At 41.7% G+C, this 19,859-nt stretch overlaps 1 protein-coding gene across 2 annotated transcripts in view; it reads left to right on the forward strand.

Annotated features, from left to right (window-relative positions):
• The first annotated feature begins 774 nt into the window (after window positions 1-774).
• Window positions 775-19,859, forward strand: part of LOC139583033 (mitogen-activated protein kinase kinase kinase 5-like) — a 68,184-nt gene continuing 49,099 nt past the window's right edge. Inside the window, exons 1-2 of one of the 2 annotated variants that reach the window (XM_071413708.1) lie at window positions 775-1,846; window positions 17,135-17,274. In XM_071413708.1, coding sequence (XP_071269809.1) covers window positions 1,432-1,846; window positions 17,135-17,274 — 555 coding nt within the window. In that variant the 5' untranslated portion in view covers window positions 775-1,431. Of the gene's footprint in view, window positions 1,847-17,134; window positions 17,275-19,630; window positions 19,693-19,859 lie in introns of those variants that run through there. The other variant, XM_071413709.1, reaches the window with a different exon arrangement.

The following is a 19,859-nucleotide window of genomic DNA, read 5'->3' on the forward strand; positions in this document are numbered from 1 at the left end:
GTATTTCTACTTGCACATCATCCTCTGCATATCTATCACTCCAGTGTTAATTTGCTAAATTGTAATTACTTCGCTACTATGGCCTGTTTTCTGCCTTACCTCCTCATGCCATTTGCACACACTGTATATAGACTTTTTTCTATTGTGTTATTCACTGTACGTTTGTCTATTCCATGTGTAACTCTGTTGTTGTTTGTGCCGCACTGCTTTGCTTTATCTTGGCCAGGTTGCAGTTGTAAATGAGAACTTGTTCTCAACTGGCCTACCTGGTTAAATAAAGGTGAAATAAATAAAACAAATTAAACAGTAATGACATCCCATGAGAACAGCATTGTGCTTGTTTTATGATTTGAAACTACAATTTGTTTACAGTACCCATATGACAACAAAAACATGAACAATTGATGGATGACAACTGAATATAGTTAGGGTAGGCCTATTTTTAATGTACCTCCAATTCAGAGAAGGCTGGTGGGAGGAGCGATAGGAGGACGGGCTCATTGTAATGGTTTTAATGGAATCAATGGAATGGAGTCAAACAAGTTGTTTCCATTACGTTTTTTATGTGTTTTGCACCATTCCATTCATTCCATTATAATGAGCCCGTCCTCCAATAGCTCCTCCCACCAGTATGATTCATTAGTTAAAATTACTGGAAATGTTTTCTTACTGGAAAATAGCAGACTGTCGCTTTAAGGGGAAATACGCTCCAACTGAAATACGCTCCAACTCCAAATATGGTCATGTCAACGCCCCGTAAACAAGGCTCAACCGCCAGCTAGAGCCTGTGCAGGAAAGATAGTAGTGGAAATAGGGTAGGGTCCAGGGACTGGACATAATATTCGCATTGGTATTCATTATTCTATGGGCATGGTTTCTAGATGATAGGCTATTGTTTGGGCGTCTGCACAGATTTGGACAACAACTCAGATCTGATTTCTAGGACGATGGATCAACCGAAAACAAGCTCATGGGGGATTTGTAACGATTGAAACCTGTGTTAGTGCGCAACTTCGGAAACTATGTGGAGTAGATCTGGCGTCGCGCAAGAATGTCGCAATTGAGTGGTAACTGTTACTTTCTATAGGATCGTTAGCTGTATATGAGTAGCCTATGTGTCGTGACTTCACAGTAACGGTGTCTTTCAATGGTGGTAATACGCACTATCTTGGTTCATGATCATTGCAGATTGCACAATTTCATGCGAAACCAGGAATGAATTTACAGGAGGTTGACCCATATCACCAGACTGTTGTTTACCTGTGTTGAAATACCTTCAAATAGTTTGGACATTTTCCTTGCGTGCCTTTTGCATAGAATGTCTGTGAGGAAACGTGCGTAATGTTGACTTTGGGTGTATGGAGATGTTGGGCAACTGAGCATCCATAACAACACAGAGGGATTGTCAACCAAAACAGACTTTGAAAAACAATGAGTCAAGATGAAGGGATATCCTTGTCGGTCCCCTCTTCTAGTCCTGGCTCGAACACAGAGGGTGCCCGCGGGGGATCTGCTGGCTCCCGGGAAGAGAGAGGCTGCGGTGACCCCATCCCCGCCGCCGGGACATTCTGGCACGACTCTGTGGTCAGCGGAAGCATCAGTCCGAGTATCCTGAGCTGTCCGATGGACAGTGGCTGCTTGTTGTCTACGGGGAAATGTAAAAGCAGGGCCGTCACGGTGGCATATGTCGTCAACAGCGAGCTCACTCAACTGCACGCCGCAGAGAACATGGCCCTGCATTGCTTGAAAGACGCGTGCGAGTCCGTGGGAAGTCAACTAGAAATCATACACTTTGGAAAGATCGACTTTGGGGAGACGTGTGTGCTTGACCAGTTCTATAATGCAGGTAAGAGGTGATGATGACATGCAGAGTGCATGAGATGGGTCATTGAATATGTTGCCCTCAAACTATCAGAACCAAACCATATTTACTTTTGTCACTGTCTTTTCATCTAAATCAAACCCCAGACATCAAATCCCAGCCTTCAACACATGACATAGGGGGATATTCATATACGTCAAACGTTTTAGAACACCTACTCATTCAAGGGATTTTCTTTATTTGTACTATTTTCTACATTGTAGAATAATATTGAAGATATCAAAACTATGAAATAACACATATGGAATCATGTAGTAACCAAAAAAGTGTTAAACAAATCAAAATATATTCTATATATGAGATTCTTCAAATAGCCACTCTTTGCCTTGATGTCAGCTTTGCACACTCTTGAATGAGTAGGTGTTCTAAAACTTTTGACCGGTAGTGTATTTACCAAAGGTATAACAGGTTCACTACTGTTCAGTAAACATTCCTGTGGGTGGGAATTGGGCTACGGTGCACATTCATCCACATGCCACACCACTTGCTCTAATGGGGCTTCCATGGTGGTTACCATGAGCAGCACACAGAAAACTGCAGATAACATTTTTACATGTCATGGCTTAAAAGCCTTACATTAACCTCCACAGTTGGCATATTTCTTTCCACTACATAGCCTATAGCCTACCCATTTGTGTTCATCTGGAACACATAGAGCACTGAATAGTCTCAATGGGGGAATGCCTCATTTGCTCCACAAATGTGCCTCCAGAAGTGAGCCTGAGCGTCATGGATTGTTCTGCTAAGTATGAGCAGGGGTTTGAGTTTCCATTAGACTCCAGAAGTGAACTGAACCTTTTGACTAAAGCACTTTTCCTCCATTGCCCATATATCTAAAAATGTTCCCTTAATCCCAAATGGAAATGTGTTGTGGGGTTTCTTAAAAGTCAGATTTTCAAAATGAGTATTACTGTGTGTTTGCAAGGATCACTCCTTCATATGAATAGCAGCTGATGACCTGGATTTTGTATCGTGGTCGATTTTATGGTCCACTGTACGGTCAACTATAACGCTATTTGCCAACCCTCAAGGTTTGAAATATAGGATGGGAGATGATGAGGGAAACACTATAAAGTATTCAAACCATGTTGCAGAGAAATTTAAGTTGTATAGTTGCGGCCAGATATATTGGCACCCTTGCACTTTTTTGAATAGATAATTCCCTATTTCTTCTCAAATCAATTGAAATAATTATATATTTTTTTGTCTCCACACTAGAGGTCGACCGATTATGATTTTTCAACGCCGATACCGATACCGATTATTGGAGGACCAAAAAAACCCAATACCGATTAATCGGCCCGATTTTTATTTATTTATTTGTAATAATGACAATTACAACAATACTGAATGAACACTTATTTTATAATACATCAATAAAATAAATTTAGCCTCAAATAAATAATGAAACATGTTCAATTTGGTTTAAATAATGCAAAAACAAAGTGTTGGAGAAGAAAGTAAAAGTGCAATATGTACCATGTAAGAAAGCTAACGTTTAAGTTCCTTGCTCAGAACATGAGAACATATGAAAGCTGGTGGTTCCTTTTAACATGAGTTTCAATATTCCCAGGTAAGAAGTTTTAGGTTGTAGTTATTATAGGAATTATAGGATTATTTCTCTCTATACGATTTGTATTTCATATACCTTTGACTATTGGATGTTCTTATAGGCACTTTAGTATTGCCAGTGTAACAGTATAGCTTCCGTCCCTCTCCTCGCTCCTACCTGGGCTCGAACCAGGAACACATCGACAACAGCTACCCTCGAAGCAGCGTTACCCATGCAGAGCAAGGGGAACAACTACTCCAAGTCTCAGAGCGAATGACGTTTGAAACGCTATAAACGCACACCCCGCTAACTAGCTAGCCATTTCACATCGGTTACACCAGCCTAATCTCGGGAGTTGATGGGCTTGAAGTCATAAACAGCGCAATGCTTGAAGCACAGCGACGAGCTGCTGGCAAAACGCACGAAAGTGCTGTTTGAATGAATGCTTATAAGCCTGCTGGTGCCTACCATCGCTCAGTCAGACTACTCTATCAAATCATAGACTTAATTATAACATAATAACACACAGAAATACAAGCCTTAGGTCATTAATATGGTCGAATCCGGAAACTATCATCTCGAAAACAAAACGTTTATTCTTTCAGTGAAATACGGAACCGTTCTGTATTTTATCTAACGGGTGGCATCCATAAGTCTAAATATTCCTGTTACATTGCACAACCTTCAATGTTATGTCATAATTACGTAAAATTCTGGCAAATTAGTTCGCAACGAGCCAGGCGGCCCAAACTGTTGCATATACCCTGACTCTGCGTGCAATGAACGCAAGAGAAGTGACACAATTTCACCTGGTTAATATTGCCTGCTAACCTGGATTTCTTTTAGCTAAATATGCAGGTTTAAAAATATATACTTCTGTGTATTGATTTTAAGAAAGGCATTGATGTTTATGGTTAGGTACAGTCGTGCAACGATTGTGCTCTTTTCGCAAATGCGCTTTTGTTAAATCATCCCCCGTTTGGCGAAGTTGGCTGTCTTTGTTAGGAAGAAATAGTCTCCACACAGTTTGCAATGAGCTAGGCGGTCCAAACTACTGCATATACCCTGACTCTGTTGCAAGAGAAGTGACACCATTTTTCCTAGTTAAAAGAAATTCATGTTAGCAGGCAATATTAACTAAATATGCAGGTTTAAAAATAAATACTTGTGTATTGATTTTAAGAAAGGCATTGATGTTTATGGTTAGGTACACGTTGGAGCAACGACAGTCCTTTTTCACGATTGCCACCGCATCGATTATATGCAACGCAGAACACGCTAGATAAACTAGTAATATCATCAACCATGTGTAGTTAACTAGTGATTATGATTGATTGATTGATTGTTTTTTATAAGATAAGTTTAATGCTAGCTAGCAACTTACCTTGGCTTCTTACTGCATTCGCGTAACAGGCAGGCTCCTCGTGGAGTGCAATGTAATCAAGTGGTTAGAGCGTTGGACTAGTTAACCGTAAGGTTGCAAGATTGAATCCCCGAGCTGACAAAGTAAAAATCTGCCGTTCTGCCCCTGAACAAGGCAGTTAACCCACTGTTCCTAGGCCGTCATTGAAAATAAGAATGTGTTCTTAACTGACTTGCCTAGTTAAATAAAGGAGTAAAAAATAATAATAATATATCGGCCAAATCGGTATTTCCGATTGTTATGAAAACTTGAAATCGGCCCGAACTAATCGGCCATTCCGATTAATCGGTCGACCTCTACTCCACACCTTGTTATTGGATTTTCAACATTGCAGAACCATTTTTTTTTTTGTAAAGACATGGCATGGATAAGATTATTGGCACCCCGGAGCTAGTACTTGGTTGCAAAGCCTTTGGCCAAAATAACTGCCAACAAATGCTTATTGTAGCCATCAATGAACTTGCTGCACATTTCTACTGGCTATTTGACCCACTCTTCAGCAGAAAACTGCTCTATTACTTCCCTCCACCGACTGCTGTTTTCACCGTAGGTTAAGGATGTGATTCCGATCTGTGCTCTTTGCTGACCAAAAGTCTTTTTTCCCCCTCTTGGACCATTCCAGGGTGCTTCGATCTGCGTTTGGGGTTGTTGACTTGCTGGAAAACACACGACCATCAACAGATACAATGTTTTTGGACACCGGGTTGAACATTGCACTCTGAAACACCTTGATAATCTCCTGGTTTCATGATGTCTTGCACACATGTAATGCCCCCAGTACAAGAGGCAGAAAAGCAACCTCACAGCATTATCAAACCTTCCCCATGTTTGATTTTAGGGTGGGTGTTCTTTTCGTTGAATGCTTCATTTGGTCATTGGTAAATATAGGAGACCCCACTGCTGAAAGAGACACAATAAAGCCTGATTGAACTTCTCAGAAACCCACCGAAACAAACCTAAATCCTGGGGGAAATGTGGACCAATGACCAATGAAACAAAATTATAGCTCTTTGGCAATACAGATCAGCACTGTGTTTACTGATGACCAAATTAAGTATTCAATGAAAAGAACAATCAAATATTTGGAAGGCTTGATAATGCTGTGGGGTTGCTTTGCTGCTCTGGTACTGAGGGCATTGAACTTACGCAAGGCATCATGAAACAGAAGATTATTAGGTGTTTTGGAGTCCAATTTTAAACCTAGTGTCCAAAAACATGGGGAACCATTAAAGGTTGTTGGTCTTCCAGCGGGACAACAACCCAAAACACACATCAAAAAGCACCCAGAAATGGTTCAAGAAGACATTTTTTTATTTGAGTCACTTAGCAGATGTTCTTATCTGAATTACAGGAGCAATTATGGTTAAATGCCTTGCTCAAAGGCACATCGACAGATTCTTCACCTAGTCAGCTCTGGGATTCAAACCTTTCAGTTACTGGCCCAAATCTCTTACCTGCTAGGCTATCTGCTGCCCCAGAGCAGATGCTGGAATGTTCTGGAGTGGCCAGCAAAGAGTCTAAATCTGAAACACATCCAAAACCTATGGCGAGAGCTGAAAACAGCAGTTGGTTGAGGGCGCCTCTTAAGCACTGAAAAATTAAAGCAGTTTGCTGCTTATGAGTGGTCCAAATTGCCAGTAGAAAGGTGCAGCAGGCTCATTGATGGCTACAAGAACCGTTTGTCTGCAATTATCTTGGCCAAACGCTGTGCAACCAAGTACTAGTTCCGTTGGAGCCAACTATTTTTGTTCATGCCATTGTTCTTTATTTTGTAAATTCAAATCGTATACTTAAGTTTACAAAAATAAAATTGGTTCTGCAATCTTAAAAATCTAATATGGTGACCAAACTTATTTTAGAAGAAATAGGGAATTATTTAAGAAAAGTGCAAGGGTGCCAATATTTTTGGCCGCAACTGTATATAGCTAATGCAGTTGTATCCCTGACACGCATAAAATACACAGTAATAACACTAATGACATATTCTCCATGGTAATATTCCATAATACAATAGGGCATTTTCTCAGTGAAGTAAATGTTAAAACACCCGTGTTGTATAGACTTAGCTGACATCATAGCTAAAAGGATTTTCGGTTGTCAAAACATTGTTGGTTGTGTAAACAGAACTCAATTTTCCCCCTTTTTTTTTAGTTTGGCTATTTTCCACAGGGCCTCTGTGGATTTTCACTATAATTCAAATGGGAGGTGGAAAGCAGTTCCCAGAAACCCCTTTTGTATCTGTTAAATGAACACAAGCTTTATTGAGATGACTGACAGAAGCTTCTTAAACATTGCCAACTTCTTTATCGTGTTCCTACAACAGGACATGTTAGGGATGGAATCATGGAACACAAGAAACAAGAAATAACTCTAGCTTTTGTATACAATGAACTAGAGGCTTGTCCGCTTTACTCCTTATTTGGAAAAGTTGAACTACCACATTCTGAATGATAGTGCTTACCTCATAAGAAGGGAGCATTCACAGAACATGTAAATAAGTGCATCAGCAATGTGCAGGTGGAAGCACATTTTCACAGTACATCAAATAGCTGTTCAGATCCACATAAAATGTTCACATGTTGTGACCTCGCTGAGTAAACACAGCAGTGGCTATTGACCTAACCCCATCAGCTCAATAGATAAAGGTCAAAGCACACATTCATCCTAATGAAGTGAGCCAGTGGTGTAGGCTACTGTTAAAAAGGGTCATGGTTTTAAATGGATAATGGATAAAAATGGATACAAATAAATGGATAATTCTTTGCCTTTACTGTATGTTGGTCCCCAAAGGACAACACTCTTGCACTGACTGCCACCTGTAACTGCCGGGAAGCAGTATGAGCCATAGCTATGGCATGCAGGAAAGTACCGTCATGGTTGATCATTATATCACATGTCTGTGTAATTTGGATGGAGGACAATAGTGTTTATGAGTCCATGGTGATTCCGAGAACAGTATTACCTTGGTATAAGTGTTTGTTTACCCCTCAGCTAAAGTGGCTCCGCTGTGAGCTGAACTGAACCATTGGCTGTCTGACTGTGCGAACTAGACGACAAGCCTGTACACAGTGTCTTCTCACACCAGGGACCCAGTGTGTGTTCCATTCAGTTGCTCGAGTGTTTGTCCTTTTGAGAGTCTGTATCCATGACATCCCAAATCCTACCATGTAAATCTCTGGAGACGAAAGCCTGGATGTTTCACCCACAGTCTCTCCTCATTTCAGTTTGTCCCAAAATGAAGTACTGAACTTCAGCACCATATCACTGGAGGCTGTCATAAAGGAAACAGTCAAACTGTTGTGATGTACAGTAGAGGTCATCTGGAAGGAACAACTCTCCCCAAACGATGTGGTGTCACATGAGACAAAAGATTGAATATATAGTCAAGAGTGTGTCCTTTGATAGAGAATTATATTTTGGAGAAGTATCTATAGAGTATATACTGGGTTCAAAGGTTATAAGTCACTCAACATTACAGGATAGGCCTACACACACCACATTCAGCATTGTTTTCCCTGCCAAAGGATTCCACCACAAGATCCCACATGCACTCTGGTCTGACCTGAAGGCTGGCTGGCAGCTGTCACTCTCTGCTCCTATTGGTTGTCTACTAAGTTGTTTATCCATGTTCATGTGTACGCTGGCTGCCCATGTGGGCCAGAAAGCATTAGGTCAGGAGAAATTGGATCACCAACCACACTACTTTCCAGGGAATCCAGTCTTTACTGGAAAGGAAGAGAAAAAAATCCATGTTATCCTCAGAAAAATAGAGTGGTACAGAAGCACTGGTTGACCAAAGCACTCTGTCAGGTTTTATCTGCAGTTTGGGTATGTGGTGTCACATTTCCCAGCAGCAGTTGGCAGTAGGGCAAGGGAGTAGTTATGACCTGTAGATGTTGGCAGGGAGAGACTATTGCGTGACCTCACAAAGGTATCTTGGTGCTGTATTTCGTTATTGCCAGGTGATCACTTTGTATATTAGTATCCTTCACGTTAAATGGAATTACGTTGAGACATAAAGTGCTGTTGTTAAAAACAAGTTCCGTTTAGTTTGTTTCTTTAACAAGAGGCCAATCAGGAAGTGTAAGGCAAATCTTGGCAACTGGCACTGTAGTGACCAGGCAGCTCCTTGTGTTTGGATGGGATCAATTCACATTCTGTTCTTACACTTTCCCCTTGGGCCATGGCACTCACTACTCACTCTCTGAAATATGCTAGTGTGAACAGAAACTAAACTACCAGATGCCGAGGATTTCTTCTACCGAAGGCCCTGGTGCTACTGACAAGTTACTCTCCCTTCCAGTCAGAGCTGGGGTTTGTCTCTTTCCTGCATATTGCACTCATTTCTAAAAATAAAGTAGTATTTCTTCTTTTTGGGCAAGGCTTCCAACCAGCTGATTAACCATTGTAAAAGTACCCTGCATGCTTTCCTATGGCTGGGTTTATTTATAGAATCAGGCACGACATGCTCAATTTAAACACCAACACAGTGTCTTATTCCTTCGATTGTTTTTGCATAACAACACTGAACCTAATTTGGGCACTTAAGCCTCTTTTAACTGGTTTGGTTTCATGGGCCAACAAACCTGATCTGAAAATAACAATACATGTCTGAGTGGTTAAATTGCTTCCTGGAAGCAGCTAGCAACACTGGATGCTGTGTGAATTGAATATTAGTCCCATAGATTTTTCTTGACTGATTGTAGGACATCATAATGCACTGGTAGTTCCCTCTTCAATTCCGCTTCAATTTGACCGCAGGGAAACATAATGGCATGTGAACGGAGCACACTCTGCAGATAGAGGTCTCCGAGAACTCTGCTGTTTTTGGAATTTTGGCACAGGACATTCACATTTCTCTGGGCTTAAGTCACCACTGGCCCCTTCGAGCACGGTCATTATCAGACACAAGGTACTATTGCATCTTTGGGGAAAAGAAAACTGCACTGGAGACTAGGGACCGTCATTCTTCCACTATGGGGTTGTTCCGTCCTGCGTCCTCCTCAGTGAGGCTGAGCTCCAGGGAAATCCATTACACTGGCGCGCTAGGAAACTCTCCTCTTTCCTCCTGAGTGATAAGGGGAAAGTACACATCATGGATGGCTAGACAGTGATGTCTTCACTCAACACTGTCATAGTTTGATAATGAATAGATGGATTATCACTGAGCAGAATGTGCTGAGAAATGAATGATTAAGCTTCAGTCATTCAATCATCCATCCACCATGGCGCGACGCCAAATGCTCAAATTCTCAACAAAGGCCTGAGAATTTTCTTACTACAATCTGAAATAATTACATTCTCAAGTGTTCTCATCTTGTGTATGTCTCGCTGGCATTTATTCACTGTGGGTGGTCAAAAGATATGCTTGAAGTAGAGTTACAGGAATTTTTGGGGGGATACGCTTGAAATCTTCAAAATCTAAATTAAATATGGGAATGTAACGTTACTCTTACAGTTTTTCTTGCAACCGGAACCAGGATTCGTTGGACCAGGCAATGTTTTTCCACTCCTCAATTGTCCAGTGTTGGTGATCACGTGTCCACTGGAGCCGCTTCTTCTTGTTTTTAGCTGGTAGGAGTAGAAACCAGCGTGGTCGACAAGGACCGACGAGTTGCGGGTTCCGAGATGCCATTCTGCACACCACTGTTGTATTGTGCCGTTTGTTTGTGGCCCGCCTGTTCGCTTGCATGATTCTTGCCATTCTCCTTCAACCTCTCTCATCAACGAGCTGTTTTCGCCCACAGGACTGCTGCTGACTGGATGTTTTTTGTAAACCCTAAAGACTGTTGTGCGTGAAAAAGCCCAGGAGGCCAGGCGTTTCTGAGATACAGGAACCGGCACCCCTGGCATCGTCGATCATACCACGCTCAAAGTCACTTAGGTCACTCGTTTTGCCCATTCTAACGTTAAATCAAACAGTAACTGAATACCTCAATGCCTGTCTGCCTGCTTTATGTAGCAAGCCACAGCCACGTGACTCACTGTCTGTAGGAGTTAACCATTTTCGTGAACAGGGTGGTGTACCTAATAAACTGGTCAATGAGAGTATATACAGTTGAAGTCGGAAGTTTACATACACTTAGGTTGGAGTCATTAAAACTCGTTTTTAGTTTTGGCAAGTCGGTTAGGACATCTACTTTGTGGATGACACAAGTAATTTTTCCAACAATTGTTTACAGACAGATTATTTGACTTATAATTCAATGTATCACATTTCCAGTGGGTCAGAAGTTTACATACACTAAGTTGACTGTACCTTTAAACAGCTTGGAAAATTCCAGAAAATGATGTCATGGCTTTAGAAGCTACTGATAGGCTAAAATCAAAAGAAATCAGCAAAGACCTCAGAAAAAAATTGTAGACATCCACAAGTCTGGTTCAACCTTGGGAGCAAATTCCAAACGCTTGAAGGTACCACGTTCATCTGTACAAACAATAGTACGCAAGTATAAACACCATGGGACCACGCAGCCGTCATACCGCTCAGGAAGGAGACGCGTTCTGTCTCCTAGAGATGAACGTACTTTGGTGCGAGAAGTGCAAATCAATCACGGAACAACAGCAAAGGACCTTGTGAAGATGCTGGAGGAAACAGGTACAAAAGTATCTATATACACAGTAAAACGAGTCCTATATCGACTTAACCTGAAAGGCCGCTCAGCAAGGAAGAAACCACTGCTCCCAAACCGCCATTAAAAAGCCAGACTACGGTTTGCAACTGCACATGGGGACAAAGATCGTACTTTTTGGAGAAATGTCCTCTGGTCTGATGAAACAAAAATAGAACTGTTTGGCCATAATGACCATTGTTATGTTTGGAGGAAAAAGGGGGAGGCTTGCAAGCCGAAGAAAACCATCCCAACCGTGAAGCACGGGGGTGGCAGCATCATGTTGTGGGGGTGCTTTGTTGCAGGAGGGACTGGTGCACTTCACAAAATAGATGGCATCATGAGAAACAAAAATGATCTGGATATATTGAAGCAACATCTCAAGACATCAGTCAGGAAGTTCAAGCTTGGTCGCAAATGGGTCTTCCAAATGGACATTGACCCCAAGCATACTTCCAAAGTTGTGGCAAAATGGCTTAAGGACAACAAAGTCAAGATATTGGAGTGGCCATCACAAAGCCCTGACCTCAATCCTATAGAAAATGTGTTGGCAGAAATGAAAAAGCGTGTGCGAGCAAGGAGGCCTAGAAACCCAACTCAGTTACACCAGCTTTGTCAGGAGGAATGAGCCAAAATTCCAGCAAATTATTGTGGGAAGCTTGTGGAATGGCAAACTGCAACAATTATAAAGGCAGTGCTACCAAATACTAATTGAGTGAATGTAAATTTCTGACCCACCGGGAATGTGATGAAAGAAATAAAAGCTGAAAGAAATAATTCTCTCTACTATTATTCTGACATTTCACATTCTTAAAATAAAGTGGTGATCCTAACTGACATAAAACAGGGCATTTTTACCAGGATTAAATGTCAGGAATTGTGAAAAACTGAGTTTAAATGTATTTGGCTAAGGTGTATGTAAACTTCCGACTTGAGCTGTATGTGTTTTTCTGAGGCTTTGAAGAGGAAATGGTACACATTGTCTGGCTTGTTTAAAAATAAAAAAAGGAAAGCTCTGTGAATGTGAGCATTTCATGAGAAATCAAGACTTAAGTATTCATGCAAGTGTTTGCATATGTCCATGGATTTATAATACATTATTATTTGTCTCCCAGACACCTGCTAGGTGGGCACACTCTTTGGCATGGAGTAAAAGAGGGAATCTAATCCCTCTGTCCTTTTTCTGATTGACCAGTAACACTCCTACAGAGGTAAAATGGTGATTCCACCAGTAGGAGGTATAAACTGGATTAGAAAGCAATCAGAACATATATTAGCCTACTTCTATCTTGTTTAGGTTTTTCCCCACCTCATTTTGGTCCAAAGGAGAGTTGTATAGGCACAGCGTGGTCAAGCCAGAGGTGACTGACCACTCCCACTGTGTGTTTACGAACAACAGGCAAGGGGTTAAAATGGGTCTACATAATTGACAAAGCAGCAACAATGTTTTTTGTGATTTTTTGGGGGGTTCGCTGAGTGATTTAGTGTTGTTCGTCAGAATAAGTATCAGTAAATGTTCTTAGTGAAAAGAAGAGCATCAGTCTCAGATATATTCAACGCTGTATTACCGGGAGTCACGACTGCAGCAGTAGCTGTCAAGTTCAAGGAATAGTTGAGGACACAGAGTATGAATAAGAGCTGCAGTCTGTCCTCACTCATTGTTGTGTCTGTGCGTTGTTCTGAGAAGGGAAATTAAACATTTCTTTTTCTTTTTTTTCTGACAGTAAATGGATAGACGTCAGAGAATAGTACTCAGTAAAAGGCAAGGGCACCAAGAACTCACACAATGTTCCTCCACTATTCCCAGAGCCCCATTTCCTCCTTCTGTTTTGTTGTTCACTGTTCTGTTCTTTGGAAAAGATCAGCAGTGGGGAAGATGTGCGAAATGGGCAGTGCCAACAAAGGGGGTGGCAGATTATGACCGCTCATGTGTCACAGTTGAGACACTCAGGTGTTCTACTTCTAACCTTGTTTTGAGGATTCAAATACAACAGAAAAACAAGGACTTACGTACATGGTCTACATCACTTTTGTGTGCAGAGTTGTTTATCACCAACTATTCATGTTTCGAGAGTTGGCTGTTGATAATTGGCTAGTTTATCACCACTAACACTTATAACCCATCGATGCTGCATCTATTCCCTAAACTCAAATCCATATTTTCTATCAAGTCTCTCTTATACCAGCACTCTTTAAACCGTACTTTTAAAACAAAGTGCCAGTACAACTGTGCATAATGCAGTCAAGTGTACAGTACTGTATCATGCCTCACCAGACACCTCAGTGTTGTCAGCTGAGAGCTGAGGAGCTCTTAAGTCAAGGAGGCCACTCATGTCTCCTCTTACTCTCTAGTACAAGACTCTCATTCTCTGTGTCTACCACATTTTCCATATGTTCACATTTTTCCGAAATCATCATTCATATAAGCCCTGCCCTATGTAAGCTAATATTTTCCCCTGGCTCATACCTAATCCTTTACAAGGCAGAGGTTTCCAAGGATAGCGCTGTATGTACCCTACCCATTTCCTCATAGAAGTGTCTGTGACGTTCTAACTTCTACACAGATGGATGGCTCCACTACTGGTATCAAACATTTGCAGTTCTCTGGTCTTTTCACATGAACACATCTCTCATATGTAATATTGATGGGGGCCCCTCTGCTAGCGGATAAATGAGTCCCGTAATATATTATTCAACAGCAAGCCTGTACTATCTGGAATGAGGAGATGCTGGTATTTGACCTCATCCAGTATTCTTCCTCACACTGTACATAATGTAGGCCTAACAGAGGTGGCCTATCATAAAAAACAATGGAGAAAATGCATCCCTTAACATTTTAAGATGGAAATAGCTGTTATATCATTCAGCCTACAGTAGCAGCTAATGTGTGGTGTTCAATGTAGGTCTACATTCCATTAGACTTTTGAAAAGAAAAACATGCAGGGCTTGACATTAGCCTGTTTATCCACTTGTCCTTCAGACAAGAAACCACTTTACAAAATAAAAAGCATTATTATTCCCATACCGTTATTACAGAGAATCAGACAAATTATGCTACCGTCTGCCTTTAACACTGCCCCTTTTGACAAAAAAAAAGCTCTTTACCTGACTAGCTTTTTTGAAAGATGTCAAGAAATGCACACATTTTGTGCTCTTGTAGGAAGCAATCACTCCCCTATTGCTGACTTCAAATGATCTATAACTGGGCTAGTAACTCGCTAACTAGCAAAGGATATGAACAAAATATACACACGTGGCTACATGCAGCTTTTGCTTTGATCTCAAAACAAGCACATCTACTCATGACCACAGCACTCCAATTCAAAGTAAATGGCACAGATCCATATTTGGCAATGGTCTATTTGCATTTAGGCCTACTGCAGCCCTGATTGGTTATGCCGCACGGTCTGTATAGAGTCGTGGACAGTAGAATCCTACTCAGATGCGTTCTGCCTACAACAAAATGTCTTGCATAGTTTGTTTTGTTTTGATATGTTGCACTGAAAGTGGCTAATATTGTGTTGATTTGATCACAATTGCCACAGTAAAGGGAAACCTTGATAGTGTTAACTAACAGGGAAAATCTCGTGCTTCTCTCTGTGGGCTCTGATTTTTCTTTTGTGCCTGTGATGTAGTCCTGGGGGAGCTGCGTGGCAGTCTCTGGGCAGTTTACAGGGAATTGTTGTCTCAGTGATGACTAATTAAGGGGATGTCGTGAGAATAAGTGCTCACTTAAAAGGTCAACCTCTGTGAAGGCACATATCATTGTTTATATATATATATATATATATATATATAAAAATGACCCCATTTTCGTGATATCTAATTGGTAGTTACAATCTTGTCCTACCGCTGCAACTCCCAGACGGACTCGGGAGAGGCAAAGATCAAGAGCCATGCACCTTCCGAAACATGACCCTGCCAAGCCGCACTGCTTCTTGACACACTGCTCGCTTAACCCGGAAGCCAGCCGCACCAATGTGTCAGAGGAAACACCGTACAACTGGCGACCGTGTCAGTGTGCGTGCGCCCGGCCCGTCACAGGAGTCGCTAGAGCGCGGTGGGACAAGGACATCCCGGCCGGCCAAACCCTCCCCTAACCCGGACGACTAACCCCCAATTGTGCGCCGCCTTATGGGTCTCCCGGTCGCGGCCGGCTGCGACACAGCCCGGGATCGAAACCCGGATATGTAGTGGCACCGCTAGCACTGCGATGCAGGGCTTTACACCGCTGCGCCACTCGGGAGGCGAGGGTGCATATCTAGGTTTCCATCAACATCAATTAGCTCCACCTGTTGGGAGACAATACAGTGCCCATCGCCTGCATCACTTTAGGCCTACACGCGTACATCACTTCTTCTTGGGTTGTAATGAAAGTGTGTGACCTGAACAGAGCCTTTAAGACCCAGTAAGAAGAAACGACTTCCTGGTGGCATTTACATGTCCTTGCTGAGTGGGAGGGACTGCGCTCTTGCCTGGGGGGACTGGCCCTATGAAAATGAAAATGTTGCTAAAACAAGCCAGGCTGTCTCCACTGGGACCTTGTTTTTGCATAACAACACAGTAGCACACACACACTAGAATGTATATTAAAATAGATTGCTTGTTTGCTTTGATTATCCCTGTGGTGTTGGCTGTCTATGTGGATGTTTGGTTCTCAATGAGTGAGAATAGCGTTGGGTTTGTAGTGGACTGGAACCCAGGTATTACAGTGAAAGGGAGCTCCATCGGAAGGGATGAAAAGCTCTATACTAAGCTATATGTAATGTGTATGTTGACATGGAAGGGGAAACTTGGAAGCACATGAAAAGGTGGGGTGGGTCTGTTAAATATTATCTCTCTGGAGAGCTCTGTCATTACAAAACACTGCATCACAGTTCTAGCCCAGTTTTGTTTGTGCAGTTATCAGTCAGTGGGAGCTACCAGAGGGACTTCTGGAAGAACCCCACCCCAGGCTTACTACCAGACAATGTTATTTTGGCCTTTTCTTTTGGAAGTTTTAGTGATGTCTCACAGTCTGGTCTAAAAAGGACCATTTGGGCAAATTAAATATTCTACTTCAGTCCAAAACAATTGTACAGGCCATTATTGTCCCATCAATCTGATTTCATATGAAACCTAAACAAACTGTTGTAAATGTGACGAAACTAGTAACGAAACTATGTTGTAGGCTTAACATATGTTATACTACAGGCAGTTGTTCAGTGTTAAAGGCCCAGTGCAGTCAAATGTGATTTTCCTCTGTTTTTATATATATTTCCAAACTATGAGGTTGGAATTATACTGTGAAATTGTGAAAATTATGATAATGCCCTTTTAGTGTAAGAGCTGTTTGGAAAGACCGCCTGAAATTTCAGCCTGCTTTGGTGGGATGGAGTTTTTTGGCCTGCCTGGTGACATCAAATAAGAAAGAGTTTCAAACCTCTCTGCCAATAACAGCTAGTTTTCAGTTTTCCCCTCCCCACTCAGACCACTCCTAGACAGTCCTAGCAAAATTCTTGCTTGAGAAATTGCTCTTTGCTAAGAAGCAATTTTTGTTTGACCATTTAATTGAAAACAATCACAGTAAGGTACTTAATTGTTACCCAGAAATGATTTGATATGGAGATAAAAACGACTACATTGGGCCTTTAAGACTACTAACAGGCCTACTCTGTCCCTCCCAGACATAGCTGTAGTGGAGATGACGGACGCTTTCCGCCAGCCCTCCCTGTTCTACCACCTAGGTGTGAGGGAGAGCTTCAGCATGGCCAACAACATCATCCTGTACTGTGACACCAACTCCGACTCGCTACAGTCCCTACAGGTAAGCTGTATGGGCATGTGCGCACACACACACACACACACACACACACACACACACACACACACACACACACACACACACACACACACACACACACACACACACACACACACACACACAGGCCTGACGTAAACATATCTGCAGCCTGTCATTTTCTCATCGCTTCAAATTAATCATTAATGTTCCCACAATGGATTTAATGTAACAAGGCTCATCGGGTTAATGACAAAGGTATAAGTAAAGGAGATGCTCCTTCACTAACATTGGACTCTTTTAAATGTATATGCCAGTTATTTCGAGGGAGTCATGTTTGAAAGGTGAGAGGTTGATTTTAGAACCTTTGAACTGCCAAACCGTTTTGTTGTTTTATCTTGCTCATTTTGCACTAATTTTTCTTTTTTATTCTCCGTATACTTTTTAAGCCATTAAGTGCACAAGATCACAGTCTATATTTAGAATATGAGTGTGTGGGGAACATGTAATAGCTATCATTGCTGTTGTGTTGTTGTGACAGGTAAACACATCAGTGATTTGTTGGTGGGAGATGCATTAACAACCAGGCAGGATATGGTGTGTTTCATAAGATATTAGGGCTATGTAAAAATAGCATTTGACTGAAGAAAAAAATCAACACACAGAATTTGGTTTAATATTGCACCCCTTTACCTCTGTTTCACCCTTTAGTCTTGTAAAAGAGAATGTTGTCGACATTGAATGTGTTTATGACAGACTGACTCATATCCTGGCATTTAAAGGCCCAGTGTAGTCAAAAATGTGATTTTCCTGTGTTATATCTATACTGAACAAAAATATAAATGCAACATGTAAAGTGTTAGTCCCATGTTTCATGAGCTGAAATAAAAGATCCCAGAAATGTTCCATACGTACAAAAAGCATATTTCTCTAAAATGTTGTGCACAAATTTGTTTACATCCCTGTTGGTGAGTATTTCTCCTTTGCCAAGATAATCCATACATTTGACAGGTGTGACATATTAAGATGCTGATTAAACAGCATGATCATTACACAGGTGCACTTTGTGCTGGGGACAACAACAAAAAAACACTCTAAAATGTACAGTTGTCACACAACACAATGCCACAGATTTCTCATGTTTTGAGGGAGTGTGCAATTGGCATGCTGACTGCAGAAATGTCCACCAGAGCTGTTGCGAGAGAATTTAATGTTAATTTCTCTACCATAAGCCGCCTCCAACGTCGTTTTAGAGAATTTGGCAGTACATCCAACCAGCCTCACAACCGCAGACCATGTGTAACCATGGTCTGCGGTTTGCTAATGCCAACATTGTGAACCCCATGGTGGCGGTGGGGTTATGGTATGGGCAGGCATAAGGTACGGTCAACGAACACAATTGTATTTTAGCGATGGCAATTTGAATGCACAGAAAAACCGTGACGAGATCCTGAGGCCCATTGACGTGCCATTCATCCGGAGCCATCGACGCCTGTTTCAGCATGATAATGCACGGCCCCATGTCGCAAGGATCTGTACACAATTCCTAGTAGCTGAAAATGTACCAGTTCTTCCATGGCCTGCATACTCACCAGACCCATGGAGCATGTTTGGGATGCTCTGGATCGACATGCACAACAGCATGTTCCAGTTACTGCCAATATCCAACATCTTCGCGCAGCCATTGAAGAGGAGTGGGATAACATCCCACAGGCCACAATCAACAGCCTGATCAACTCTATGCGAAGGAGATGTGTCACGCTGCATGAGGCAAATGGTGGTCACACCAGATACGGACAGTTTTTTTGATCCACGCCCCTACCTTTTTTTAAAGGTATCTGTGACCAACATATGCATATCTGCATTCCCAGTCATGTGAAATCCATAGATTAGGGCCTAATGAATTGATTTCAATTGACTGATTTCCTAATATGAACTGTAACTCAGTAAAATCTTTGAAATTGTTGTATGTTGCATTTATAATTTTTGTTCAGTGTAGATATTTCCACACAAGGTTGAAATAATACTGTGAAATTGTGAAAATGATGATAATGCCCTTTAAGTGTAAGAGCTGTTAATTTTGCTAAAACCTCTCTGCCAATAACAGCTAGTTTTCCGATTTTCCCCTCCCCACTCAGACCACTCGCAGACAGTCCTAGCAAAATTCTTGCTTAAAAAATTGCTCTTTGCTAAGAAGCAATTTGTTACTTTTGACCATTTGAATTGAAAACAATCACAGTAAGATGCATAGTAGTTACCCAGAGATGATTTGATATTGATCTTTTTTTAAATGGCTGCAATGAACCTTTAACCTTTTGGCCCTGAGTCTGTCAGGCGATGAATGCACAGTTGAGTTAACATTAGCCTAAATTGGTTTGAACAGTGAGAGGGCCTTGCAGTCACACGGGAATCCCCTATCAATGACCACCACCAACAACAACACAGGTATGCAAGTGAGAGAATGAGGGGGAGGGGAGATGATCGTTTCCTGTGCGTATATATGCAGAAACCAAGATACCCCACACACTCCTGTGACCTGCTCTGCTCTGACACTGTCATTGACATAAAAAAAGCATTGCAATCTTTTGAAATTGTCGTAAATTCCTCAAAGA

Source organism: Salvelinus alpinus, chromosome 8 (assembly GCF_045679555.1).
Source record: "Salvelinus alpinus chromosome 8, SLU_Salpinus.1, whole genome shotgun sequence".
Lineage (NCBI taxonomy): Eukaryota > Metazoa > Chordata > Actinopteri > Salmoniformes > Salmonidae > Salvelinus > Salvelinus alpinus.